Raw genomic sequence first — 27,747 nt, forward strand, 5'->3', positions numbered from 1 at the left:
CTCTGATCCGTGACAATAGGCAGCTCCGGGCTGGGGAGGGCGGCCTGCGATTCTAGGCGAGCTCCCAGGTCTTGAATGTAACTCCCAACTAGGTCAGAATATGCCTTCTTTAATCAAAACAAAACAATCACAGTTAACAGAGCATGTTAATATTTCTTACAATTATACTAGTCTCCAGTATTCTATTTGGGCCCTGTCACACTTAGGAGCCCACGTGGTATTGGGACGGTTCTCAGGACAAACATGACTATGTCACGTCTGGCCCCTCAGACCATCGCGGTCTGCGTCCGGGAGGCGCCCGGAACCGAGCTGGTGGACCCCGCCTGGGCCCTGCTGCACCACTGCCCCCGCAGCCCCACGGACCCTTTGCCACAGCATCCACGTGAGCGGAGCCTTAGAAAATCGGACATTCCTTTGTAAGACGGCCTGCTCCTCCGGGCTACGTGTACAAATGTTTCTGGTTGTGAGTGCTGTGTGACTCCAGCACACCTGTGCTCTGGCTCGCCAGCGGGCCCGCGGCCTGCAGCCTGCAGCGGGGGCGCAGGGCCTCTCCCTCCTGCCTCCCGCTTAGGAAGCCGCGTCCTTCCCAGAGGGCGCGGCGGGAGGGCCGGGATTTGACGGGAGGGGCGGGGTTAGGAGGGCGGGATTTGACTGGAGGGGCGGGGTTATGAGGGCGGGGAGGGCGGGATTTGACGGGAGGGGCGGGGTTAGGAGGGCGGGATTTGACGGGAGGGGCGGGGTGGGGAGGGCGGGGAGGGCGGCCGGGGCGGGGCGGCCGCGGGGAGCCTTTTCTCTCTCCGCCCCGGAGCTGTGCGCTGAGGCGCCGGACTCCGCACCCGGGCGGGCGCGGGCGGGGCGGCCGTGGGCGGCGCGGGGCGGGGCCGGCCGGGCCTCCGCGGGGACCTGCGCGGGCCGCGCTCCGGACGCTCGGGGGCCGGGCCGGTGCTCCGCAGCCGCCGCCGCGGGCGGTGCGAGCGGCGCGGCCATGTGGCTCCCGCCCGAGGAGGTGCCGCTGCGGAGCGCGCTGCGGCTGTGGGTGACGCAGCGGAGCAGCGGCCACTTCGTCCTGCAGCGGCGCCGCGGGCACGGCGCGGGCGGCCGCCTCACCGGTAAGCTCCCGCGGGGCGGGCGGCGGCGGCTTCGGGGACGCGGGCGGGAGCGGCGGGGCTTCCTTCCTTCCCCTGCGAGCCCGGCGGGCTGGGCGGAGCGGCTTGCGGGCGAGGCAGGTGCCGCCGCGGGCCGTGCCCTCGGGAAGCGCCGCTGCACGGACGGAGGGCGAGGGCGCCTCCCGCCGCCCCAGCGCCCGGGAGCCGCCGCGGCGGGGGCGGGGCCGGGCGGCCGGTGTGCCGGGGCGGCCGGGCCTCCCGGGAGTCCCAGGGCGCCGGCGCGGGCTCGGGTCCTGGGCCTCCCGCCTGCTCCTCAGGAAGGAGACATTTGTGCAAACAAAGCCGGGCCCGGAGTACCGGCCCTCCGGAGAGCCCGCGTCTGGCAGCCGCTTCACCGCCCGGCGGGCTCCGGACATGGCGGAGGGCGCGCCTCCGGCGGCGGCTGAGTGCGTCCCGGTCCCCCCGCCCCGGGCGGCAGGGCGGGCGGCCGGCGGCGCCGGCTCTGGCGGGGACCCCGGCTCACGCCGCCCGCCCGCCCAGCGCGGGGAGCGGGGAGCAGAGCGGGACCGGGGCAGGGGCCCCGGCACTGGAGGAGGCGGGCCCGCGGCGCCGAGGGTCGGAGGGGCTGGCGGTGGGAGGGCGCGGCGCTGTCCTGGGAGCGGGGCTGCGGGGGGCTCAGGCTCGGCGGGAGCCGGCGGGCTCGGTGGCCTCCACGCCAGTCCCCGGAGGCGTGGGAAGCGGGGCGGGATCGGGATCCCTCCTCCCCTTCCTCCCAGAGGCGACTGTTTTGTGAAGCGCAGGCGGCCTGCCCTTTGGCGGAGGGACGGGCGCGCGGGGCTGGGGGTCTGCAGTGGGCGGCGAGGCTTCCGGGCGCTCAGGGCGCTGCACACTGAGGCGGGGCGCGGGCATTGTCCCCCCAGCAGGAGGGGCGGCTCGGATGGAGGCAAAGCCTCCGGCTGGTGCCCCGGAGGTCAGGGGCCTCCCCGGGGAGACAGGCGTCGATCCCGTCCCGTGGCGTCCCGTGGCGTGGCCGTGCTCCCGCCTGTGGCTGCCAGGTGGCCGGCAGCGGGGGCAGCGGAGGCAGAGGAGGCAGCGGGGGCAGAGGAGGCAGCGGGGGCAGCGCGGGCAGAGGAGGCAGCGGGGGCAGAGGGGGCAGCGGGGGCAGAGGAGGCAGCGCGGGCAGAGGGGGCAGCGCGGGCAGAGGAGGCAGCGGGGGCAGAGGGGGCAGCGGGGGCAGAGGGGGCAGCGCGGGCAGAGGGGGCAGCGCGGGCAGAGGAGGCAGCGGGGGCAGAGGAGGCAGCGGGGGCAGAGGGGGCAGCGCGGGCAAAGGAGGCAGCGCGGGCAAAGGAGGCAGCACAGGCAGAGCACTGGGCCGGCGCCGGAGGCTGCAAAGCAAAGCAGACGTTGCCGAGCGAGGCTCCGTGTGGGTGGCCGTTTTCAGGAATTTCGGAATTCTAACGTGGCACGTTTTCAGCCACTTATTTTAAAGGTTTAAGGCTGAGCTTTTCGATTAGAACAGCGGACACTGCCATGAGGCACACTGACAGTGCCAGGTGTCTCGGAGAGAAGCAGGGGGCGGAGGCTGGAGGGGCTGGGCCAGCAGGAGGGGTCGGGACAGAACGCAGGCCAACTTGGTGACTGGTAGCAGGAACTTACACACGGGTCCCACTGGCAGTTACAGAACAAGCTTTCGAATTGTCCACCCTCAGAAATACAGGTCTGTGTCATCGGGGGGTCACATTGGTCCTCCTCTCTCACCTTTCCTGCGCACAGCTCTGCTTTTCTCCGTAACGTCCTCACGTGTTAGTGTACAGGAGACGGATGTGTTCGTTGTTTCTCTCCACTGAATGGTCTGCCCTGCATGCGGGCGGCACTCACCTGTATGGTGCCCACCGCACAGTCTGTCCTCAGTGGACACCTGCGGGGTGAGTAGGGGCCGGACAGGTGCCTGAGTGAAGGACCCCTTTCCCCTAAGTGTGGGTGCTGTGGAGGCCCCGCTTTCGCCGGAGGCTGTGGTTACGGGGACAAGAGCACCCCGGCTCCCCGGCTCCCCGGCCGCGGGCTGCTGTGTAGGAGCAGGACCCTCCTCCTGTCTCTAACATCCTCCTTGGAGGACCAGCGTCCCAGGTGACCCTTTCCTGCCACCGGACCCGTCTGGGGAGTCCATCCTGGGGGTGTGCTGGGGGTGGTAGGACCCCGGGGCTGGTACAGGCCATGGGTGTTTCCAGAGAGCGCTCCCAGGCCTCCTCCCTGGAGGCAGGGTCTTGTGCTGCTCACCTGGTGCCGGGTCTGGGGGCCGGGCCGGCCGCTGCCCTCGCCCGCCCACTTCTCAGGGTTCAGACCAGCAGCTTGGGCTTCCACAGGGTGCCAGCCTCTGGGGGGGGAAGCCAGCCCCCTGACGGGCACGGGGCATGGGGAGGGGCGCCTGACCGAGAGGCTTACGCTTTAACCAGCTCCTCTGCTAGCTGGGAAGGCTTTATGGTTTGACAGCATTCTGGTGGCCCTGGATAAAAGAGGAATTTGTTTAAAACGCAAATGGTAACAGATAATATTTTTAGCTCAGAGTTCCTCTCCATTACTGAAACCTGAATGGACTGTGTTAAAAGCTGAGCAGTTCTGGGTGCTGCTGCCTCACCTGCTCCCAGCACAAGCCCCGCACCAGGCTCTCTCCTGAGGCCCTCACTGGCCTCTGCCCAGCCCTCCCCCCTGCCCCTGCTTCTCCTTCACCAACTCTTGTCCTCTCCCCTGCCCCTGCTTCTCCTTCACCGCCTCCCGTCCTCTCCCCCTGCTTCTCCTTCACCATGCATTGCTGTTGCCACTGCCTGTGTGCGGTCTGTGTGGAGCACACGGACAAGCGCAGGGAGGCCTGGTCAGTGCTCGCCGCTGCCGCAGGCTCTGGCTGGTCCTCACTGGATGCTCTTGGTACATGTGACCGTGAGGACGTCTGAGCAGGTTGATGGGCATGAGCCTCTGAGGTGGAGGAGTGCTGTCGTCGTCGTGGCGATAGAAATTGTCAGAGAACAGCAGCAGGGAACCGAGTGTGGCCGCCGATGTGCCCCCCCTCCCCGCGGGCTGTGAGGCCCAGGGGTGTGCTCGCGTCAGAGCCCGCGGTGACCTCCGGGCAAATAGCCCTTCAGACCTGGGAGGAAGCCCCAGGACGGCGCTGCGGCCAGTGTAGCTTCGTGACTCCGAGTCACTGAGATTCTTGGACATTAGCTGGGTCTGCCATCCCACCAGATTCTATGATTTGTTTTCTTTTATTGTCTTTTTAAAAAAGAAACGAAAAATCAGTAAGAAAATAGACACACCTAAAAAGATCTTAGTAAAAGGTACTGCATTTTGTGATTGGTTTTATTCTGAATAAATATTCACTAATAGAGAATGGACATTGAAACAATAAATAGGATGATAGTTTGTCAGAAATCCTATATAATAAAGAGGTAATATGCAAATTGACCCTCACACCCTCGTGTCACAAGATGGCCCCCCCACGTCATCTCAGGATAGCCGGCAGGAGAGGGCAGTTGGGGGCAATCGGGCCAGCAGGGGAGGGCAGTTGGGGACAGTTGGGCTGGCAGGAGAGTAGTTAGGCATTGATCAGGCTAGCAGGGGAGTGATTAGGGCACATGTGTCAAACACAAGGCCCTCGGGCCAAATCCGTCCCGCCAGGCCTTGCAATGTGGCCCGCGCTGTCATCACTGCACTCCGCTGCGTTTCCATCACAATGACAGTTTATGACTGTTCAGTAAACCATTCGGCCTGCGATTTAGGCTGGATTTTAGATTTTGGCCCCTTCTCTGATTGAGTTCGACACCCCTAGATTAGGGGATGATCAAGCTGGCAGGCAGGTGAGTGGTTGGGAGTCAGCAGTCCTGGATTGTAAGAAGGATGGGAAGGATGGAGTTGGGCCTAAGCCAGCAATCGGACATCCCCCAAGGGGTCCCAGATTGGAGAGGGTGCAGGCTGTGCTGAGGGACCCCACTCCTTCCAGTGTATGAATTTTGTGCATCGGGCCTCTAGTAAGTAACAAAATGAATGAAGACTAGGCTCTCCAGTGCCTTGAGCACCCTCTTGTGTGTTTTGCTGGGTACAGTCCCCGCTCCCTGTGGACACTGCTCTCCTGGATTAGGTGTTGCGATTCCCTTGCTTTTCTTTGTAGTTTGAACATCTGATATGTATCTCTGAAATACATTGTTTAGTTTATTATGCTTTTATAACTTTGTAAAAGGAGAATCATCCTTTATATTTTTCTGAAGCTTATTTTTCCACTCCCCACGCTGTGCGTCCCTCGTGCTGTCTGTCTGGCGTGGTCTGCAGGCAGCTCTCCTTGTCGGCACTCAAAGACGGGCCGAAGGTGACTCCGTTCCTAATGTGCCCCGATCTACGGTGGGAGGGCACGGCACCTTGGCGAATCTCACGCTGCTCTTGGGCTTCCGCGTGGCAGTGACACCTGTTCTTTTTGTTCCTGTTACATTGGCCAAAGCAAGTCATGGCTCTGTGACCCGCGAAGACGGGGCCTGTCATTCCACGCTGCTGGAGCCGAGGAGGGCGGGGCATCTGTGAGGAGCCCCATCCCCGGCCTGCGGATGTGCCAAATTGTCCCCACAACCTCGAGATGAGAGTTCTCTTCCTAGTCCACAGGATGAGAATTTTAATGTTTCTTAAGTATGTGTTTTGTCTTTTGAGAAATGTTTGTGTCTTTTGCCCATTTTTCCCATGGGAGTTCTGTGTGTGCACACGTGTGTATGTGTTCTGTATTTTTCAATTATATGTATATTAGCATTCTCTTTATGACTTGGCTTTTTATTTTTGAAGAACCGACATTCTTAATTACCTTGCAGTCAGATGTGCTGGTCTTTCTCTTACTAGATTGTGCTTTTTTGTTATTTGTTTAAGAAAAATCCGTAGCAGGGGGGTCTCCAGGGTGTGACTCAGCTGGGGACCCTCAGACCAGACAGGCAGCCTGAGAGAAGAGAAGGTGATGAGACCAGGTCCTGGCCGGCGAAGGAAGCGCTGCCCAGGGAGCCGAGGCCATGCTGTTACATAGGAAGGCTCCTCAGCACACGATCCCAGGGAAAAGAAAGGTTTTACTCTAAAATCCAACTCTAATGTTTACGTACGCACAATGTGAATTCTGATAGGGATCTAAATAACGGAAGTTGCTGCCTCTGAGGTGATGGAAGGAGATGCACCCCCGGTTCTGGAGGTGACAGCCAAGGCGGAGCGAGGAGTGCGGAGTGCTCGCGGGACCGGAGCGGGGCGGCCAGGAGCGCCGAGGCCGTGTGCCCACGGAATGATAAAAAAATGTGGAATGGAAACCTTGGGAACGTGGCCTCCCTGCCAGCTCCGCGGGGGCGGGTGGGAGGCAGGAAGGGCTGGCGCCGGCTCCGCGCGGCTCCCGTCTGGCCTGTTTGGCCTTCAGAACGCCCAGCACGCGGGTGTGTCTGCCTCAGAGGCCCCACAGCTATTTTCAGAAATGCATCTCATCTAGCCAAGCATTTATTGGGAATTAAAATATATCTATTCTGGACTTCCTTTTCTCTCCAGGGAGGCCATCTAGAGTTACAAGTTTATGACTTTTTAAACAATATATTTTTATTGCTTTTAGAGAGGAAGCGGGAGAGAAAGATAGAAACATCAGCGATGAGACTCAGTGATGAGCGGCCTCCTGCACGTCCCACACTGGAGATCCAGCCCTCAACCCGGCGTGTGCCCTGACTGGGAGTCGAACCCTGACCTCCTGGTTCATAGATTGATGCTTAACCACTGAGCCACGCCGGCCAGGCATAAGTTTATGACTTTTGTAATCTCTGACTGTAACCCATGCCTTCTGGGGCCTCAGTTTCTTAACCTGAAAAACATTAAAAACAATAATAATTTACAAACAGGTTTGCTTTTGAGGAAGAATTTATACTTCAAACTGAACTATTTTCCATACACCTTGGCAAGTTCCGGTTAGTGATTTGTATTTAAAGAGGAAGAAAGCAGAAGGAGGCTTCGGTCAGGAGTGCAGGCCCTGTGTTCCCACGAACCTCACGGCCAGGCAGTGGCGGTGCGGGAGGCGGGGCGTGGCACTGAGCCAGAGAGGACAGACCTGTGAAGGGGTACACAGGGCGGGTGAGGGAGTGACGGGGACATGTCGGAGAGCATGCTCGAGGGCCTGTGCCTCAGCCGAGGCCTGCAGGGGTGAGAGGGTCACCGTTAGGCAGCGGGTCCGGAAGCGGGTAAGGGCCACGCCTGCAGAAAGCCGTGGCCTCCGGGTCTGTTTGGGACCAGGCGGTGCGGGAGCCTGCGAGCCGCTAAGGCCCAGGGGGCGGGCACCACAGGGGCTGCAGAGGGACAGGGCAGGAGGAGTCAGAATGTATCTTCCCAGAAGGGAGAGTAGATTCAATAGTGAGGAGGGACCAGCTGTGCCCAGTGGATGGGAAAGGCTTGTGGGACACCTACACCCTGAGCCACGGCGGCTCCGTGCCGGCCCGTGGGCTGTGGGTGGGTGAGCTGAGTGGGCTGTGGGTGGGTGAGCTGAGTGGGCTGTGGGTGGGTGGGCTGAGTGGGCTGTGGGTGGGTGAGCTGAGTGGGCTGTGGGTGGGTGAGCTGAGTGGGCAGTGGGTGGGTGAGCTGAGTGGGCAGTGGGTGGGTGGGCTGAGTGGGCTGTGGGTGGGTGAGCTGAGTGGGCAGTGGGTGGGTGAGCTGAGTGGGCTGTAGGGTCGGGGTGTGCTGAGTGGGCAGTGGGTGGGTGAGCTGAGTGGGCTGTAGGGTCGGGGTGTGCTGAGTGGGCTGTGGGTGGGTGAGCTGAGTGGGCAGTGGGTGGGTGAGCTGAGTGGGCAGTGGGTGGGTGAGCTGAGTGGGCTGTGGGTGGGTGAGCTGAGTGGGCAGTGGGTGAGCTGAGTGGGCAGTGGGTGGGTGAGCTGAGTGGGCTGTGGGTGGGTGAGCTGAGTGGGCAGTGCGTGGGTGAGCTGAGTGGGCAGTGCGTGGGTGAGCTGAGTGGGCAGTGGGTGGGTGAGCTGAGTGGGCTGTGGGTGGGTGAGCTGAGTGGGCAGTGGGTGAGCTGAGTGGGCAGTGGGTGGGTGAGCTGAGTGGGCTGTGGGTGGGTGAGCTGAGTGGGCAGTGGGTAAGCTGAGTGGGCAGTGGGTGGGTGAGCTGAGTGGGCAGTGGGTAAGCTGAGTGGGCAGTGGGTGGGTGAGCTGAGTGGGCAGTGGGTGAGCTGAGTGGGCTGTGGGTGGGTGAGGTGAGTGGGCAGTGGGTCAGCTGAGTGGGCTGTGGGTGGGTGAGCTGAGTGGGCAGTTGGTGAGCTGAGTGGGCTGTGGGTGGGTGAGCTGAGTGGGCTGTGGGTGGGTGAGCTGAGTGGGCAGTTGGTGAGCTGAGTGGGCTGTGTGTGGGTGAGCTGAGTGGGCTGTAGGGTCGGGGTGTGCTGATTGGGCAGTGGGTGGGTGTGCTGAGTGGGCAGTGGGGGTGGATGGGCTCGGGTGCGGGCCATAGGCATTTCCCAGGAGTCTGCAGGGGAAGAGCCGACTGCCAGCACTGAAAGAGCTGCTCGGGGAGCCGGGTGGCCACCCCGGGCGCCAGCTGTCAGGTGGAGCCGGGACGCGGCTTAGCGGGACACTGCATGTCCCTGGCAGGAGCCTGTGAGGGGACCGCGGCAGCTGTACACTGGCCCTGCCCCAGGACCCCGGCCACATGGAGTGCCTGTGTGGGGGACGCCATCTGGTTATAAATGTTATCAGGATGAAAAAATAAAGTGTGTTTCTAGAAAGAAAATATAAGGTTAAATCTTACTGCCATAGGCTAGCCAGGAAGTTGGACCACCTGAATTACTGAGACCATGTGACAGGGCCTGAGACACATGTGTGGCCTGGCCAGTTGGCGCAGTGGGGAGAGCGTCGGCCTGCGGCCCCAGGTTGATTCTGGTCAAGGGCACGGACCTTGGTTGCAGGCACCTCCCTGTCTGGGCCCTGGTTGGGGATTGTGTGGGAGGCAGCTGATGGATGTGTCTCGCGCACATCGATGTTTCTGTCTCCCCCCTCCCTTCCACTGTCTCTAAAAATTAATGGGAAAATATCTTTGGGTGAGAATTAACAAAAATAAATAAATTAAATTTAAAGGAAAATATCCTTCCGTGCAGATTAGAGACAGACAGACAGACAGACAGACAGACAGACGGTGTGGCGGAGGCTGTGTTTGCCGGGAGGGACCGGCCGCAGCATTCCACTGGGCTGGCCTGCCCGGCGCGAGCACTCTGCGGCCCCGAGAAGCCGGCCTGCAGGCGGCGGCCTCTGAGCCCCCCTGCTTTCCGTGTAACTGCCTGCCCTTGTTTGAGGTGGACCACCCTGCGGTGAGGGTCTCAGCCAGACCTGCTTAACCCCAGTGGAATGGGGGAGTAGATTCCAAAAGCAGCAGCAGGACAACTGCTGGAGGCAGAAATGACCCTGGAATCAGCCGGGGCTGCTGCCGGAGCCCCTGGCCGTGGCCTCCGAGAGCGCCCGCCCCAGCCCTGCGCTGCCCCGCCCGGGGGAGCCCTTTGCGCGTTCCCTGCGGGGCTGGCATTGCCCACGGTGAGCTGACATGTTACCTGGAATGGGCATCCGCTGCCCCGGCGAGGGGCCTGCAGCTCAGCAGAGCGGGTGACCCCGTGCATGGGTGCGGGGTGGGGTACGGGGTAGGGTGCGAGGTGGGGTGCGGGATGGGCTGCGGGGTGGGGTGCGAGGTGGGGTGCGGGATGGGCTGCGGGGTGGGGTGCGGGGTGAGGTGCGTGATGGGGTGCGTGATGGGGCTGCGGGCGGGTGCGGGATGGGGCTGCGGGATGGGGTGCGGGCGGAGGTGGCCGATGGGGTGCGGGATGGGGTGCGGGATGGGGTGCGGGCGGGTGTGGGATGGGGCTGCGGGCGGAGGTGGCCGATGGGGTTGGCTGTCCTGCTCAGCGGCTCTGGGAAGCTCTGCAGGGGCGGGTGTTGCTGTCTCAGTCCTTTGCTGCCGTCGTTTGTCAAACCAGCGTCACGTTTGGGGAGAACAGGGTTGGGGAGCCCGTGGCAGCTGCGGTGTTTTCCGCGGGAAGACCCACTGTACAAGTGTTCTCCATGTTTGAGTTTAACTTTCTTTCCACCAGGAAGGCCAGATTGGGGCCTTCTGTTCACAGACAACAGCTATCGTAGAACCATATAATAGTAATAAACATATATATTTTTTCTTCGAATTAAAATTTTTATAGAAATCTCAACTCTTGACAAAGTCAGAGATCTGGTTGCAGAGTTGGTGCCTGACATCTCACTGAGATTCCAGACCCGAACCCCAGCTGAGGTCATCGCTCAGAAAGGCGGTCAGGAAGCGTGTGCGAGAGGGGGGGGGGGCCTGCGGAGGCCTGGCTGATGGATGCACAGGAAGCGATCATAATCCCAGGAGCTCAGGGACAAGCTCTGACGTGCTGAGTGCATTCCGGAAAAGTCTTATTTAAATCTGAGTTGTGTATGTTAGGCCATTTTCCCATTTCTTACAGTGTCAGAGAGATGTGCCATACATTTTAAGTACAGAACAAATTATTACAATTTATAGAAAAGTCTATGAAGTTAAGTAAAACAATACTATTTCAGATGTCAGAATGTGCTTATTACAAACTAAAAATAACTTGGTTGGTCAAAGCTGTCAAAAACAAAATAAAAAGTGTGGATGGGAACTTTTGTCTTCAAATGTCAGTCAAGCCCTAACTGGTTTGGCTCAGTGGATAGAGCATCGGTCTGTGGACTGAAGGGTCCCAGGTTCGATTCTGGTCAAGGGCATGAACCTTGGTTGCGGGCACATCCCCAGTAGGAGCCATGTAGGAGGCAGCTGATCCATGTTTCTCTCTCATCGATGATTCTAACTAACTATACCACTCTCTTCCTCTTGTTGTGGCCGGCAAGACCCGGTGGAGGCAGGGCTCCAGATGGCCAGTGGGACCCTGTCGAGGCAGGGCTCCAGATGGCCAGTGGGACCCTGTCGAGGCAGGGCTCCAGGCCAGGGAAGGAACTATCGACCAGACCCACAACAAAGAATGTAGCATGATACGCTTTAGCTAAACTTAACTGTTAGCCATAAAATAGTTCTGTTGCAAGGCTCAACCCCCAGGCAGGCAGGTCCTGTTTTCAGTAGCCACAAGGCAGAACAAACAGACCAAACCAGGACAAACAGAGACTGCTTAAGCTGAAAATAAACCCCCATCCCAGGTGTTGTATTGTATAAACTTCAAATGTTACTGTACTAGTGGAATTTCCTATAGCTTATAACTGACGTTTCCTTGTTAAAACTTTAGCCAATCATAATCTGCCAGGCATCCTAAGACGGGATAAAAGCAGCATGCTTAGAGTGGGTCGGGGCTCTCGTTGCTCGCCGCTGTGTCAGTGAGACAGGAACCCAGACTCGAGTTCGTAATAAAGGCTTCCTAAATCCCAATGTGGCTGACTGGTGGTCATCATTCGCGGGTCGCCCACAACACTCTCTGTAAAAAATCAATAAAATATGTATTTTTTAAATGTCCGTCAAAAGACAATGAAAGGCTGTGGGCTGAAGGAAACCACAGAGATATAGCATAGCCTGGCCACACCCTGGAGTGGGCCCTGTGCAGAGGAAGGTCCTTAGTGATTGAGCAGTGAGAAGTGAACACAGACGGCAGTGGGTAAAGGTGAGAAGTGAACACAGACAGCGGGGAAGGCCTGTGTGTGAATGTAGTGCAGTCAACAGCTGTGCTGTTGGTGTTGGAAAGAAGTCTCTGTGCCTGTGAATAGGCCTCTCTTCATGTTACTCAGGGAAAAAGTTTCATCTTCATATGATATCACATCAGGAGAGAAAGGGAGAAAGCAGATGGCAAAGGAGAGGCAAGCTGTTTACAATAGATAAGTCTGTTTTTATTTTAGAGAGCAGGAGGAGGAAGAGGGAGAGAGAAAGAGAGAGAAACATCCATCACTTGCCACTCGGAAAAGCCCAGCCAGCTGAGCCGCAGTGGCCAGGGCAGTAAGGGTGTGTGAGTGGTCCTATTTTAATTGTTCTTTAAAATTAAAAAAAAAAAAATTTTTTTAAAGCTTGACATTATTTTAAAATAATAACTTAAATGAACAAAAACTTACATTGATAGAGGTATTTTTTTAAACTAAACAAAATCTATATAATAAAGGCCTAATATGCAAATTGTCCCCTTGGGCAGTCATTTGACCGCTCGCTATGACATGCACTGACCACTAGGGGGCAGCACGGAACATGGGGGGGGGCATCAGTGATGCGGCGCTGACAGCGGGCAGCCGTGGAGGCACTGCGGCCTGATGGGCCCAATGAGAGCGGGACCATGGCGGGATGGTGGAGCAGGTGAGCGGGTGGCACCAGGCCAAGGTGGTTGCCAGGTGGTGCTGCAGGGCTGCGAGGCTGGGGCCCAATCTCTGCAGGCCACCCATGCATGAATTCATGCACTGGGCCGCTGGTATGCTTATAACTTTAATCCTCACTCAAGGGTTTGTTTTTGTTGATTTTAGAGAGGAAGGGGAGAGAGAAACATAGAGCAGTTGCCTCCTGTACACACCCAACTAGGAATTGAACCCACAACCTAAGTATGGTCTGACCGGGAATTGAGCCTGCAGCCTTTTGGTGTATGGGGCAGCACTCGAACCAACCGAGCCCTCTGGCCAGGGCTATACTTAAGACTTAAAAACAGCCCTAACCGCCGAAACCAGTTTGGCTCAGTGGTAGATTGTTGGTCTGCAGACTGAAGGGTCCCAGGTTCGATTCCGGTCAAGGGCATGTACATTGGTTGCGGGCACATCCCCGGTAGGGGATGTGCAAGAGGCAGCTGGTCGATGTTTCTCTCTCATCGACATTTCTAGCTTTCTATCCCTCTCTCCTCCTCTCTGTAAAAAATCAATAAAATATATTTTTAAAAAAACAAACAGCCCTAACCTTTTATAGTATTTAGGAAATTTCTGGGTTTTTTTTTTTTTCATTTCCTCTTGGGTCTTACTCATATTGTCAAATTTGTCTTCCATTCTTTTTAGCCATCTTAAGATTGTTACTCTGAATTCTTGCTCTGGTAGGTTGCTTGCCTCTAACTCGTTTACTTCCTTTTCTGGTGATGCCTGCTTTTCTTTCATTTGTAGGCTGTTTCTTTGTCTCCCCATGGTCTCTCTTCAGGATGTCTCTTTCCTGTGTTGATTTATCTCGCCTGTGTTGATTTAAAGGCACAAAATACAACACAACCAGGTACAATACACAAGGCACCAAACAGAAATGTGTTTGCAATATTAATAACTTCCAAGAAAGGTAACCACTAGGGAAAGGCAGGCAAATTAGGGAAATAGGGGAGAAAGAGGAAGAGTAAAAAGAGAGGAGGGAGGGAGCAAAAGAAAAAGATAGGAAAAAGAGTGTCAAAATGAATTTGGGAAACAGGAAGGAGAGAGAGAGAGAGAGAGAGAGAGAGAGAGAGGGAGAGAGAGAGAGAGAGAGAAAAGGGGAACAAACTATATATATGGGGAGAGAATTTCAATTGAACAACCACTAACCCCAACAAATGGTGTCAGCAGTACCTGGAGAATAATACAATCTACAACATCCCCTAATTTCCAGCACAGTAAGGGAAAACAGAAGTAATAAAATAACAACTAACAAAAACCAATCAAATAAGAAAATACTGAGCACTAGCAACGACAAAGGATTAAGCAAAATACTCTCACTAAAAAGCATAAAAATACAATATAATCATCATTCCCCCAAAGAGCATCGAGAGAACCGTGAGGAAAACAATTTTTTTTTTTTTTTTTGCTAGTTAATACAGCTAGTTAATACAGGGAGGGGTGTGTATGCACTTGGCACTAGGGATTGGAGATTAGATATATAAGTATGGTAGAAATTTTAGGGGGGGATACAGAGAGAGTAAAGAAATCTAAAGCAGGAAAGGGTTAAGATATACAGGATAGCAAAAAGGGGGAGGGGTAGAAAGAGAATGATGGTGTAAAGGTCGTGTTGAGTTAGGGTTAAACAATGTTAAAGGAGAAATGAAAATAAAATGAAGAACGCTAATTCCAATTGTAAAATAAAGAGAAAATAAAATGGCACTTAAAAAATTAAAATAGCAGTGTTAAAAATGCTTATTGAACCTAAAAATGTAATAATTAAAAAGTTAAAATCTAGTGAGGAAAAAAGGGAAAAAATTGTTTCTTAAGTAAAAGATGCAAAAAATGAAAAAAAAATTAGCAAAAAAAAAAAAAAATGTCCAGTTGTGAAGGCCATTCACTTCTGTTATTCTATTTGACACTCCCGTTTCTTAGTCCAGCCCGTATTGCAGTTCCCTGCGTTCTGCTGCACCTCAGTGGCGATTCCTTAGTTCAGGGGTCGGCAACCTTTAAGATATAAAGAGCCACTTGGACCCGTTTCCAAAGGAAAAAAAAACACCTGGGAGCCGCAAAACCATTGCGACATTTAAAACAAATATAACACTGCATATATTGTTTCTTACTTTAATGCTATATACCGGATCGTGCAGTTAGCTGTCAATCTGAAGAAAAAAAGGATTTTTTCACTTAACAATATAAAATATATTTTTGCAAATTAATAGCTAATTAAAATATTTAATTTATCTGGTTAATGGGATTTTTGCTCCTGAACCTCAGTGCACAGTGTCTGCACATCAGGGCTGTAAGACGTTACCTTCATTTTCACACAGGCTTGCAAGTTGTCATCTGTGAGGCGTAATCGATGTTTGTTTTTAATATAGTTCATGTTGGAGAAGACCTGCTCACATACATATGTGGAGCCGAAGATCGACAGGACTCCAAATGCATACTTTTTCTATGTTTATATAAGTGTTGGGGATGGCATTCCATGTTTCGAACACAAGTTTGTCCTGTTTGGGAAGGTTTTCATTATCACTCCATTTATGATTCTGAGCCAGAATGGCCTTCTGACGGGCAACATCCTTAAGAGTAGCAGCCAAGCATTTGAACTTGGACACCCATATATCTTTGTCGGCTATCTCGGCCAGTTCCATCTCAAGATCAGGTTGACTTACACCTGCAAATGCAGTCATATTCAGTAGGGATGGATCGATCGCCAGGGGAGTGACAGGGAAGGATAATGTGTTTTTTTCCTCTCTGAACTCACAGAATCATTTCCCAAACGAACTTTGCATTGTGGTGATTGCAGACTTCAAATATTCCAAATTTATCATATCATGACTTTGTTTGAACTCTCTCAAAGAGGGAAAGTGAGACAGTGTACCTCTCTGTAAATCTTTGACAAACTTGCACTCGAATGCCAAAACCTCCTCCAGCATGTGCAGGGCTGTGCCTCCTTTCCCCTGAAGGGTTGTATTTAGTGTGTTTAGATGTGCTGTCATGTCTACCATAAAATGTAATTTTTCCAGCCACTCTGGTTGTTCCAGCTCAGGAAAGGTGAACTCTTTGCTGGCCAGGAAAGTTTTTACTTCTTCCAAACATGCGACAAAGCGTTTTAGCACCTCGCCTCTGGACAGCCACCGGACCTTGTTGTGGAGCAGGAGGTCAGAATATATGCTTTCCACCTCATCCAGTAGCAAACGGAACTGGCAGTGGTTTAAACCCTCTGCCATTATCTTATTAGCAATCTGAATGACCACATCCATCACTTTTGTGCATTCCGGGGGAAATGTTTGAGCACACAATGCCTCTTGGTGCAGGATGCAATGAAATGAGAGCAGCGTTCTACCCAGAGCCTTCTGCAGTAGAGCCACAAAGCTCTTCTGTGCTCCTCTCATGCTCGGCGCCCCATCAGTAGCCACTGAGACCAGGTGGTTGGTGTTTATTTTTTCGGCACTTAAATATCATAGTCCAGGACAGCCTTACAGATATCCTCACCCCTTGTTTGGCCGTAGTCCGGGGAGGAAGCGGCGCTGTAGAGCAAGTCCCGGTGCAGCACTGGGAAGACGACATGGGCGGCGGGGTCCGGAGCCACCGGCAGCACCTCATCCTTGCAGCGCGGCCGCGCAGCCAGGATGTTGTCGATGCTGAACATGCTGGTGGGCATCCCTGAACCCCGAGCGGGGCTGGGACCAGGACGGGGGCACGCAGAGGAGGAGAAGCGCCTCAGCGTGTGGGGGGTCCGGAGCCGGAGCAAACCGAGAGAGAGCGCCGGTGAGCGCGGCTGCTCCCTCCCCACCCCGCCCCTGCGCCCGCCTCAACAAGTCACCTTTAAAAAAAAAAATTCATCAGGCCCCCAATATTTTGTAAATTAATTAGTGAGCCATGAATGCCATAAAAATAATTCATCAGGCTCCCCAATATTCCGTAAATTAAATTAAGTAAATTAAATTTAAAAATGAAATTAATAATTTAATTAATTTTTTTATTTAAAAAATTTTATATAATAGCCACAAATTTCCTACAGTGTACATCTTACAAAAGGACCTGTCTCCCATGCTTAACCAACAACAAAAATTAGTATTAGAGGTGAGTGATACAGCTCCCCGCCCGCCCCTGCTGTCGGCCCTGCTGGGAGCCGCAGCAAAGCTTCAAAAGAGCCGCATGCGGCTCCGGAGCCGCAGGTTGCCGACCCCTGCCTTAGTTTCTTGGTTTTTGATCAAATAAAACTAATAATAAACACAGTCAGTTTGTACTCCAGACCCTAGGTGGCAGTGTATGTGGATTGATGTCCCGTCTTTTTGGTTGCTTTAGCCTTCTTTTTCTGTGGCACTCAATACCAGTTTTTTTATTTTGTTTGTTTATTTTTATTTATTTATTTATTTGTTTGTTTGTTTATTTATTTATTTTTGCCTCGGAGCTGAATCCTGGATGATTTCTCCCTACTCTGCTTCTCAGTTTCCAGAAAAGCAGATTGCCCCTGCTGTCTCTTAGGGCCAGCCAATCTGGGTGATCTCTCCTTTGTAATCAGAAGCAAAGTGTTGCAGGGGAACCAGCCCCGGTGCGCGATGGGCGAGTCTGCGCGCACTTACAGACTGCTTTCCAACTCCTATGCTCTCCCTCCGTGTGGGATCAGAGAACCCCACTAGTGGCAACCTTGGGGACCCCCGTCCACTCTCTCGAATCCCGCCAGCCCCAACAGTGGGGGGCTTCTGTGGACGCAGATTTCCGGGGTCCCAGCGCGGTCTTTTCCCCTCTGCCGCCCCAGTGGCCGCTGCTGTTGCGGCTGCAGCTGCTGCTGCTGCTTTCTCGACACAGACACCCCGAGTTATCACTGGCGAAAACCAACCTTTCTGTGGAATCCGCCTGTCTGCGCCTGTCGGACTGCCCCGATTCTTAACAATCTGTGCCGTGTCCCTTGGCGTTTTAAAGGAGTCCCGCCTCTGGGGAAGATTACGCCAGACCCAGACCCGGCACTGGGTCTCCCCAGGCAGAAATCTCTCTGCAGCCGAGCCTTCTTTCCGCACAGCTCGGCGCGGGGCGCGTGGCGGCTGCAGTTGCTGCGGGCGCGGCGCGGACCCCGGCCCCTCAGGCTGTCCCCGCAAACTCTGACCTTTCCGTGGGTGATGGAAGAACTCCCCTGAATCCACGCGTTTTTGCCGATTGGGGAGTCTCAGCTGCTCGATGGTCTCCTTTGCAGTGGTTTTCCAGGCCTCAGAGAAGCTCCCCCTTTCCTGGTCAGATGGCGCAGCCTTCCCTCCGGGAGAGCTCGCCGCACGGCCAGGAAATCCTGTCCAGCGGACCTTTCCTTACCTTCCTTGAGAGCTCCGCTGCCCCTTAGCTGCCAATCAACATTCCCTGAGCGACTCAGACGCTGCTTCTATCTGTTCTGGGACCTGGGTCAGAACAAGTTCGTCTGTTCGGTCGCCATCTGGTCTCGTGTTTCGTATTTAGGAAATTTCTGAAGGAAACATAACTATTGAGTCTGAATTGCCTACTTTTTGCTTTTCTTATTGAAACCTGGTTTCAATTTAATTCCTCAATTACAGTTTCCATTCAATATTTTATATTAGTTTCAAGTGTACAAGAAGGTTAGACATTTGTGTAATTTCCGGAGCGTTGCCCATGAGTCTCGTTCCCACCCGACACCATACGTAGTTCTTACAATATCACTGACTACGCTAGAGGCCCGTTGCACAAAGATTCGTGCAGTGGGCCTCCTTCCCCTGCTGGCTGGCGCCGGTTTTCCTCCGGCACCCGGGACCCAGGCCTTCACTCTGGCTACCACCTTCTGTCTCGGCTACCTCTCTCCCTTCTACACGGCCTTCAGTCTTTGCTCCACACCTGCATATACAGATTAACTGCCATCTTTGTTGGGTTAATGTGCATACTGATTGGCTGGTGGGCGTAGCAGAGGGACAGTAAATTTGCATCTTTCTCTTTTATTAGTGTAGATTCCCTGTGCTATATTTTGTTATGCCCATACTATTTTGTAACTACCTATTTGTACTTCTTAACCCCTTCGCCTTTTTTAATCCATCCCCAACCCCCTTCCCATCTGACAATCATCAATTTGTTCTCTGTATCTGTAAGTCTGCTTCTGTTTTGTATGTTTTTATTTTTATTTATTTATTTATTTTAATATATTTTATTTTATTTTATTTTTTTAAATATATTTTATTGATTTTGTACAGAGAGGAAGGGAGAGAGATAGAGAGCTAGAAACATCGATGAGAGAGAGTCATCGATCAGCTGCCTCCTGCACACCCCCCACTGGGGATATGCCCGCAACCAAGGCACATGCTCCCAACCGGAATCAAACCCGGGACCCTTCAGTCCCCTAGCCGACGCTCTATCCATTGAGCCAAACTGGTCCCGGCTGTTTTGTATGTTTTTAAAAATATATATTTTATTGATTTTTCACAGAGAGGAAGAGAGAGGGATAGAGAGTTAGAAACATTCACGAGAGAGAATCATTGACCAGCTGCCTCTTGCACACCTCCCACTGGGGACGCGCCCACAACCAAGGTACATGCCCTTGACCGGAATCGAACCCGGGACCCTTCAGTCCGTAGGCTGACGCTCTATCCACTGAGCCAAACCGGTTTCGGCACTAGCTAATTAATTTAATTAATGCCAGTAATTAAAGTGTTCGCTGGATGAAGGAAGTGTGGGGTGTCTCTGAATTGAAGGAGTGCGTGTTGGGTACCCCGCCTGACTCTGGGCGTGGGGATGGGAGGTTGAGTGGGTGCTCGGTGCCCCTCACCCTCCGGGCTGTGTCGTGGCGGCTGCACGGGCTCGCTGCCGGGAAGGCAGCGCTCTGCATCAGAAAGAAGGTAAAGGGAGCGAGGCTCTGCAAGCTTGGGCTCCGCGCTTTGTGGGAGCACACTCCTGGAGCACGCGGTGGGCGTGCCTGCGGCTCCGGCCTGCGGGGTCAGTAAGCCTGTCAGCATGGCGTGCAGGCTGGGCGAGAAGACGTGGAGATGGGAAGCCTTCTGCCCGTTTCCTGTAGCGGCTCCTCTGGCTGCTCTCCCGGCGGCCCGGCTGCCAGGCCCGCGCTGCGGGCTGAGCGTGTGGAGGGACGGGCCGGGCAGAGGGTGACCCGAGGCTGCGCGGCTGTTTGGCTGATGCTGCATCCGTCGGGCTTATTTCTCCAACGGCCTGAAAATGTCCTTTGCTCAGAGAAAGTGAATTTGCACACAAATGTCACGAACCCGTTCTTTGGTGATCTGTATTTGTTTATTTATTTAAAATATTTTTATTAATTTCATGAGGAAGGAAGTGGGAGAGAGATAGAAACATCAGGGTGAGTGAATAATTGGTCTGCTGCCTCCTGTACGCCCCCTACTGAGGCCCGAGCCTGCACCCCCGGCCTGTGTCCTGGCCGGGAATGGAGATGTGACTGCTTCATGGTGACGCTGTGAGTGAGGAGCTTATTCACTGATGAATTTTTGGAGAGTTCGTTCGAGGTCTGTAAAATATGCCATTGGTATTTTAATTGGGAGTGCATTGAATCTATAGATTGCTTTGGGTACTATGGACATTTTAATGATATTGACTCTACCAATCCATGAACACAGTATGTTCTCCCATTTGCTTTGTTTTCCTCTGTCTTTTTGAACCTCTATAATTAAGTTTATCCCTAGGTATCCTAACTTTTTTGGTGCAATGGTAAGTGGGATTGTCCTTTTAGTTTCTCTTTCTGTGAGTTCATTATTGGTTTATAAAAAGCCATAGATGTCTGGGTGTTAATTTTGCATCCTGCTATGTTGCCCAATTCATTTATTAAATGTAGTAGTTTTTTTATGGAGTCTTTAGGGTTTTCTATGTATACTATCATGTCATCTGCGAATAAGGACAGTTTCACTTCTTCATTTCCAGTTTGTTTGCCTTTTATTTCTTCTTGTTGTCTGATTGCTGTGGCTAGCACCTGCAGTACTGTCGAACAGGAGTGGTGAGAGTGGACATCCCTGTCTTGTTCCTGTTCTTAGGGAAATGGTTTTAGTTTTTGCCCATTGAGTATGATGTTGGCTCTAGGTCTGTCATATATGGCTTTATCATATTAAGATATGTTCCCTCTATTCCAGCTTTGCTGAGAATTTTTTAAAATTTTTTATTTTTTAATAAATTATCTGTGTACATATTTTACCATTGTCCCCCCCCCCCATATATACTCTCCCTCCCAAGAGTTTTGTGTCCATTGGTTGTACTTATATGCATGTATACAAGTCCTTCAGTTGATCTCTTATCTCCCCCAGATCTCCCTACCCTCCCCGCTGTAATTTAACAGTCGGCTTGTTGCTTTACTGTCTATATCTATCTTTTGGTTCATCAGTTTATAATGTTCTTTATTATCCATAAATGAGTGAGGTCATGTGGTATTTCTCTTTCATTGACTGGCTTATTTCACTCAGCATGATGTTCTCCAATTCCATCCAGGTTGCTGCAAATGATGAGAATTCCTTCTTTTTTATGGCAGCATAGTATTCCATTGTGTAGATATACCATAGTTTTTTGATCCAATCATCTGCTGACGGGCACCAAGTCTGTTTCCAAATTCTGGCTATTGTAGATTGTGCTGCTATGAACATAGGGGTGCATATATCCTTTCTGATTGGTGTTTCTAGTTTCTTGGGATATAATCATAGGAGTGGGATTACTGGGTCAAATGGGAGTTACATTTTCAGTTTTTTGAGGAAACTCCACACTGTTCTCCATAGTGGTTGCACCAGTCTGCATTCCCACCAGCAGTGCACGAGGGTTCCTTTTTCTCCGCAACCTCGCCAACACTTGTTGTTTGTTGATTTGTTGATGTTGGCCATGCTGACAAGGTGTGAGATGGTACCGCATTGTTGTTTTGATTTGCATCTCTCAGATAATTAGTGACTTTGAGCATGTTTTCATGTGCCTCTTGGCCTTCCTTCTGTCTTCTTTTGAAAATATTCTATTGAGGTCCATTGCCCTTTTTTTAAAATTTTTTTTTATTCCATTGCCCATTTTTTAATTGGATCATTTTTCCTTTTATTTAGTTGTATAAACTGTCTGTAGATGTTGGAGATTAAACCTTTATCAGTGATAACATTTGCAAATATGTTCTCCCATACAGTGGGCTTTCTTGTTGTTTTGTTGATGGTTTCTTTTGCTGTAAAAAAGCTTTTTATTTTGATGTAGTCCCATTTGTTTATTTTCTCTTTAGCTTCCATTGCCATAGGGGCAGTATCAGTGAAGAAGTTCTTTTGGCATATGTCTGAGATTTTGCTGCCTGTGGATGCCTCTAGTATTTTTATGGGTTCCCGTCTTATGTTTAAGTCCTGTATCCATTTTGAGTTTATTTTTGTGTATGGTGTAAGTTGGTGATCTGGTTTCATTCTTTTGCATGTATCTGTCCAATTTTCCCAACACCATTTATTGAAGAGACTGTCTTGACTCCATTGTATATTCGTGCCTCCTTTGTCAAATATTAATTGAGCATAGTGATTTGGGTTGATATTATATCTGGGTTCTCAATTTTATTCCATTGATCTATATATCTGTTCTTGTGCCAGTACTAGGCTGTTTTGAGAACAATGGCTTTGTAATACAGTTTGAAATCTGGTATTGAGATCCCTCCTACTTTACTGTTCTTTCTCAGGATTGCTGTGGTATTCAGGGTCTTTTATTGTTCCAAATGAACTTTTGGAGAGTTCTTTCTAGGTCAGTGAAATATACCGTTGGTATTTTAATGGGGAGTGCATTGAACCTATAGATTACTTTGGGAAGTATGGACATTTTGATGATGTTGATTCTACCAATCCATGAACATGGTATGTTCTTCCATCTGTTTACATCTTCCTCTATCTCTTTTTTCAGTGTCGTGTAGTTTTCCACATATAGGTCCTATACTCCTTAGTTAAGATTATTCCTAGGTATCTTAATTTTTTTGGTGCGATGGTAAATGGAATTGATTTTTTAGTCTCTGTTTCTGTAAGTTCACTGTTGGTGTATAGAAATGCCATAGATTTTTTGGCGTTAATTTTGTATTCTGCTACATTGCCAAATTCATTTATTAAGTCAATTAGTTTTTTAATGGAGTCTTTTGGGTTTTTTATGAATAATATCATGTCATCTGCAAATAAGGATAACTTTACTTCTTCTTTTCCAATTTGGATGCCTTTTATTTCCTCTTCCTAATTGTAATGGCTAGTACTTCCAGTACTATGTCAAACAGGAGTGGCGAGAGTGGGCATTCCTGTCTTGTTCCTGTTCTTAGAGGGAATGGTTTTAGTTTTTGCCCATTGAGTATGATGTTGGCTGTGGGTTTATCATATATAGCTTTTATTATGTTGAGGTATGATCCTTGTATCCCACTTTGAGAGTTTTTATCAGGAAAGGGTGTTGGATTTTATCAAAAGCTTTTCTGTATCAATTGATATAACTATATGATTTTTATCTCTCAATTTGTTTATGTGATATATCATGTGTATTGATTTGCGGATATTGTACCATCCTTGCATTCCTGGAATAAATCCTACTTGGTCATGGTGTATGATCTTTCTAATGTTCTGCTGGAGCCGATTTGCTAGAATTTTGTTGAGGATTTTGGCATCTAAGTTCATGAGGGATATTGGCCTGTAATTCTCTTTCATTGAGTTGTCTTTATCTGGTTTTGGTATTAGGGTGATGCTGGCTTCATAGAAGGAGTTTGGAAGTGTTCCTTCCTCTTGAATTTTTTGGAATACTCTGAGGAGGATAGGTTTTAGTTCTTCCTTGAATGTTTGGTAAAACTCTCCTGTGAAGCCATCTGGCCCTGGGCTTTTGTTTGCTGGAAGCTTTTTGATGACTGCTTCAATTTCTTCCCAAGTCACTGGTCTATTGAGATTTTTAGGTTCTTCCTGATTGAGTTTTGGAAGGTTGTATTTTTCTAGGAATATGTCCATTTCCTCCAGGTTGTTCAGTTTGTTGGAATAGAGTTGTTCATAGTATTTTGTAACAATCCTTTGTATTTCGGCAGGGTCTGTTGTTATTTCACCTCTTTCATTTCTGAATTTGTTTATTTGAGTCCTCTCTCTTTGTTTCTTGGTTAGCCTGGCTAGAGGTTCATCAATCTTGTTTATCCTTTCAAAGAACCAGCTCTTGGTTTTGTTGATCTTATATATTGTTTCTTTGGTCTCTATGTAGTTTATCTCCACTCTGATTTACACTGGCTTTTCTTGTTTCTCTTTTTCTAACTCTTTGAGTTGTAGAGTTAGATAATTTGTTACCTTTTGTGTGTGTGTGTGTGTGTGTGTGTGTGTGTGTGGTTTTTTTTGTTTTGTTTTGTTTTTTTGCAATAGGCTTGTAGGGATATGAACTTCCCTCTCAAAACTGCTTTTGCTGTGTCACATAGATTTGGATTGTTGTGTTTTCATTGTCATTTGTTTCCAGGATGTTTTTAATTTCTTCCTTGATTTCTCTGGTAACCCAGTCCTTGTTTAATAACATGCTGCTTTTGTCTCCATGTGTTTGATTTCTTTGTATTATTTTTATTGTAGTTAATTTCCAGTTTTATGCCTCTATGATCTGAGAAGATGCTTGATATAATTTCTATCTTCTTGAATTTGAAGAGACTTTGCCCATGTCCCAACATGTGGTCTATCTTTGAAAATGACCCATGTGCGCTTGAGAAGAATGTATATTCTGTGGCATTGGGGTGGAATGTTCTGAAGATGTCGATTAATTCCATCTGGTCTAGTGAGTCATTTAGGATTGATATTTCTTTGCTGATATTTTGTTTAGATGATTTGTCCAAAGGTGACAGTGGGGTATTAAAATCTCCTACTATGATTGTATTGCTATTAATCTCTCCCTTAATGTCCTCCAGCAGTTTTTATTTTTATTTTTATTTTTTATTTTTTATTTTTTTTTAATGTATTTGGGTGCTCCTGTATTGGGTGCACATATATTTACTAGGGTTATTTCTTCTTGTTGGATTGCTCCCTTTAGTATTATGAAGTGGCCTTCATTATCTCTTGTTATGTCCTTCACTCTGAGATCTAATTTGTCAGATATAAGTATTGCTACCCCAGCTTTTTTTTCATTTCCATTCGCCTGGAAAACCTTTTCCATCCCTTCACCCTCAGTCTGTGTGCATCTTTTTTTCTGAACTGGGTTTCTTGTAGACAACAGATATATGGGTCTTGTTTTTTTAACCAATCAGTTATCCTATGTCTTTTGATTGGAGCATTTAATCCATTTACATTTAAAGTTATTAGTGATAGGTACTTGTTTGACGCCATTTTTATTCTATACCCCTGTGTTCTTCTTCGCTTTCTATTTCTTTATTTTTACAGTAGACCCTTTAGCATTTCTTGCATTGCTGGTTGGGTGGTGATAAATTCCCTTAGTCTGTTTTTGTCTGTGAAGATCCTGATTTCATCTTCAATTTTGATTGATAGCCTTGCTGGGTACAGCATTCTTGGATTCAGACCCTTCCTTTGCATGGCTTTGTACATTTCATCCATTCCCTTTTGGCCTGATGAGTTTCTTTGGAGAAATCAGTTGCTAGTTTGATGGGGGTTCCTTTATATGTAACTTTCTGTCTCTCTCTGGCTGCTTTTAAGATTTTTATTTTGTCATTGGTGTTTGCCAGTTTAATTATAATGTGCCTTAGCGTTGGTCTTCTGGGGTTCATTTTGCTTGGGACTCTGCGAGCATCTTGGATTTGTGTGGGTTTTTTCTTCTCTATCTTAGTAAAGTATTCTGTCATTATTTATTGAAATACGTTTTCCATATCTTCCTCACTTTCCTTTCCTTCTGGAACCCCTATTATTCTAATATTGTTTTGTTTTGTATTGTCCCAAAGTTCCCTTAGGCTCTCCTCCTGCTTTTTAATTTTTTTTTTTTCTAGAAGCTGCTCTAATTGGGTATTTTTTTCCATCTTGTCTTCTAGCTCACTGATGTGGTCCTCTGCTTCTTCTAGTCTACTCTTGATGCTTTCTATTGCGTTCTTTACAGTAGCGATGTCATTTTTCATTTCTTCTTGGTTCTTCATTTCCTCTTGGTTCTTACTCATATTGTCAAATTTGTCTTCCATTCTTTTTAGCCATCTTATGATCATGTCTCTGAATTCTTCCTCTGGTAGGTTGCTTGCCTCTAACTCGTTTACTTCCTTTTCTGGTGATGCCTGCTTTTCTTTGTCTCCCCATGATCTCTCTTTTCAGGATGTCTGGTTATGTAGTTCTCTCTCTCCTTTTTGCCATGAGGTGGGGCACTCCTTTGAGTACAAGTGTTCGTGCCACCTGGGATCAGCGTTCTAGGGGTCACAGCTGCTTGATGGTCACTGTGGCTGTGGATATTCAGGCCTCTGACATAATCCAATCTTCATGTCAAGATGGCGAGATTTCCCTGTCCAAGCCCGTAGGCTCCCTTGCTGAGAATTTTTATCAAAAATGGGTGTTGGATTTTTGTTGAATTTGTTGAATGCTTTTTATGTGTCTATTGATATGATCATGTGACTTTTGCTTTCAATTTGTTTGTGTAATGTATCACATTCATTGATTTGAGGATATTGTACCATCTTTGCATCCAAGGAATAAGTCCCATTTGATCATGGTCTATGTTATTTTTAATATATTGCTCAATGCGATTTGCTAATATTTTGTTGAGGATTTTAGCATCTGCTTTATCAGGGATATTGGCCTGTAATTCTCTTTCTTTATCATGTCTGTATCTGGTTTTGGAATTAGGATAACGCTGGCCTCATAGAAAGACTTTGGAAGCGTTCCTTTCTGTTGGATTTTCTGAAATAGTTTGAGGAGTATAGGTGCTACTTTTTCTTTGAATGTTTGGAAAATCTCCCCTGTGAATCTGTCAGGACCTGGGCTTTTGTTTGGTGGTGGTTGTTTTTTTTTGTGTGTGTATGAGTTTTTTTTTCTTATATTTCATCATTAGCATTTGCACTCAGCTGGCATAGTTCAGTGGTTGAGTATCGACCTATGAACGAGGAGGTCAGGGTTCAATGCCTGGGTTGCACACTTAGGAGCAACCAATCGATGATGTTTCTGTCCCTTCCTCTCTGAAAGGAATTTTTAAAAAATATACCATTTACTATTGTCAGTGGTATTTACATTCCCCCCTACCCCCAAATTCCAGTTGTTCATTGCTAAAATATAGGAAAGCAGCTGTCATATTAATGTTGTGTACTACAGTCTTGTTATACTTGCTTATTAATTCCATAAGTTTTTGTTGTTGCTGCTGGCTCTTTGGGATTTTCCCAGACAAAGACAAGCATGTCATCTGTGAACATTTTTATTTCCTCCATCCCAATACGCACCCCTTTGTGTCCTCTTGTCTTATTTCACACAGTGTTGAATACTCAGCCTTGGGAGGTCCTCATCTTAGCATGAAAGCATTTAGCTTCTCATCAGTAAGTATGATCTTTGTAGATGTACTTTGTCAAGTTAAAGAAGTTCTTGGGAGAATCCAAGATGGCGGCATAGGTAAACATCTAACTGCAGCCTCACACAACAATTTCAATAAAATACAACTAAATACAAAATGGACATTACCCAGAACTACAGGAAAGTCAACTGACTGGAAATTCTAAAACAAGAAGGAAGGAGAAAACCAAAAGGAAAATCAGAGGAGCTGTAAAAGCCTAAGGTACGGAGACACTGTGAGCGCCGAGAGGACGGAGTAGAGAGGAGGGGTAGGCTGAGTGCCTGGCTGGCGTTCCCTAGCGGGAAGGAGATAAAAGCTCAGTACTGTGTTGAACCCCAGATCCGACAGCACTTAACCCCAGTTCTAGGCCAGACCCTGGGGACCCAGGCTCATACAGAGGGAGCCTGGTCTGTAAGGCAGAAACCCAGGCAAGCGGCGAAAAGAAGTCCCAGAGGCGCTCAGAGAACGGACAGTTGACTGTGACGCTGGATTGCCCTAGCAGGTAGGAGACAAAAGCTCCAGACTGCTCTAAACCCCACTTCCAACCTCACTTCCAACTGAACTGAACCCCAGTTCTGGGCTCATTGAGGAAGAGCCTAGATTGTTTGGTAGTGGGTGAAACTCGAGGGCACCTTTCTCTCAGAGGTGCTTGCAGCGAGTACCAAAGGACCCTGAAGAACACTGAGACTCAGGAGCCTCATAGGGCGCGGCTGACGGAAGCCAAGACTGTAGGCTCCACCCTGAAACTCCGCCCCATCCAAAGTGAACACAGGGAAGCTACGAAAATGCCGAGATAAGGAAACAGATCACAAATGAAAGAAATGGAGGATAAAAAGCGACTGGATATAGAGTTCAAAACCACACTTATAAGGTTTTTCAAGAATTTCCTAGAAAAGGCCAAT

At 49.9% G+C, this 27,747-nt stretch overlaps 1 protein-coding gene across 4 annotated transcripts in view; it reads left to right on the plus strand.

Moving 5' to 3' along the window:
* The first annotated feature begins 868 nt into the window (after window positions 1-868).
* TBC1D8 (TBC1 domain family member 8) overlaps window positions 869-27,747 on the plus strand; it is an 86,521-nt gene continuing 59,642 nt past the window's right edge. For 3 of the 4 annotated variants that reach the window (XM_036453939.2, XM_045587297.1, XM_045587298.1), the window contains exon 1: window positions 870-1,109. In XM_036453939.2, the coding sequence (XP_036309832.1) occupies window positions 986-1,109 (124 nt within the window). In that variant the 5' untranslated portion in view covers window positions 870-985. Of the gene's footprint in view, window positions 1,110-27,747 lie in introns of all 4 variants that reach the window. The other variant, XM_045587299.1, reaches the window with a different exon arrangement.

This window comes from Pipistrellus kuhlii, unplaced genomic scaffold (assembly GCF_014108245.1).
Source record: "Pipistrellus kuhlii isolate mPipKuh1 unplaced genomic scaffold, mPipKuh1.p scaffold_m20_p_27, whole genome shotgun sequence".
In the NCBI taxonomy this organism is placed as follows: domain Eukaryota; kingdom Metazoa; phylum Chordata; class Mammalia; order Chiroptera; family Vespertilionidae; genus Pipistrellus; species Pipistrellus kuhlii.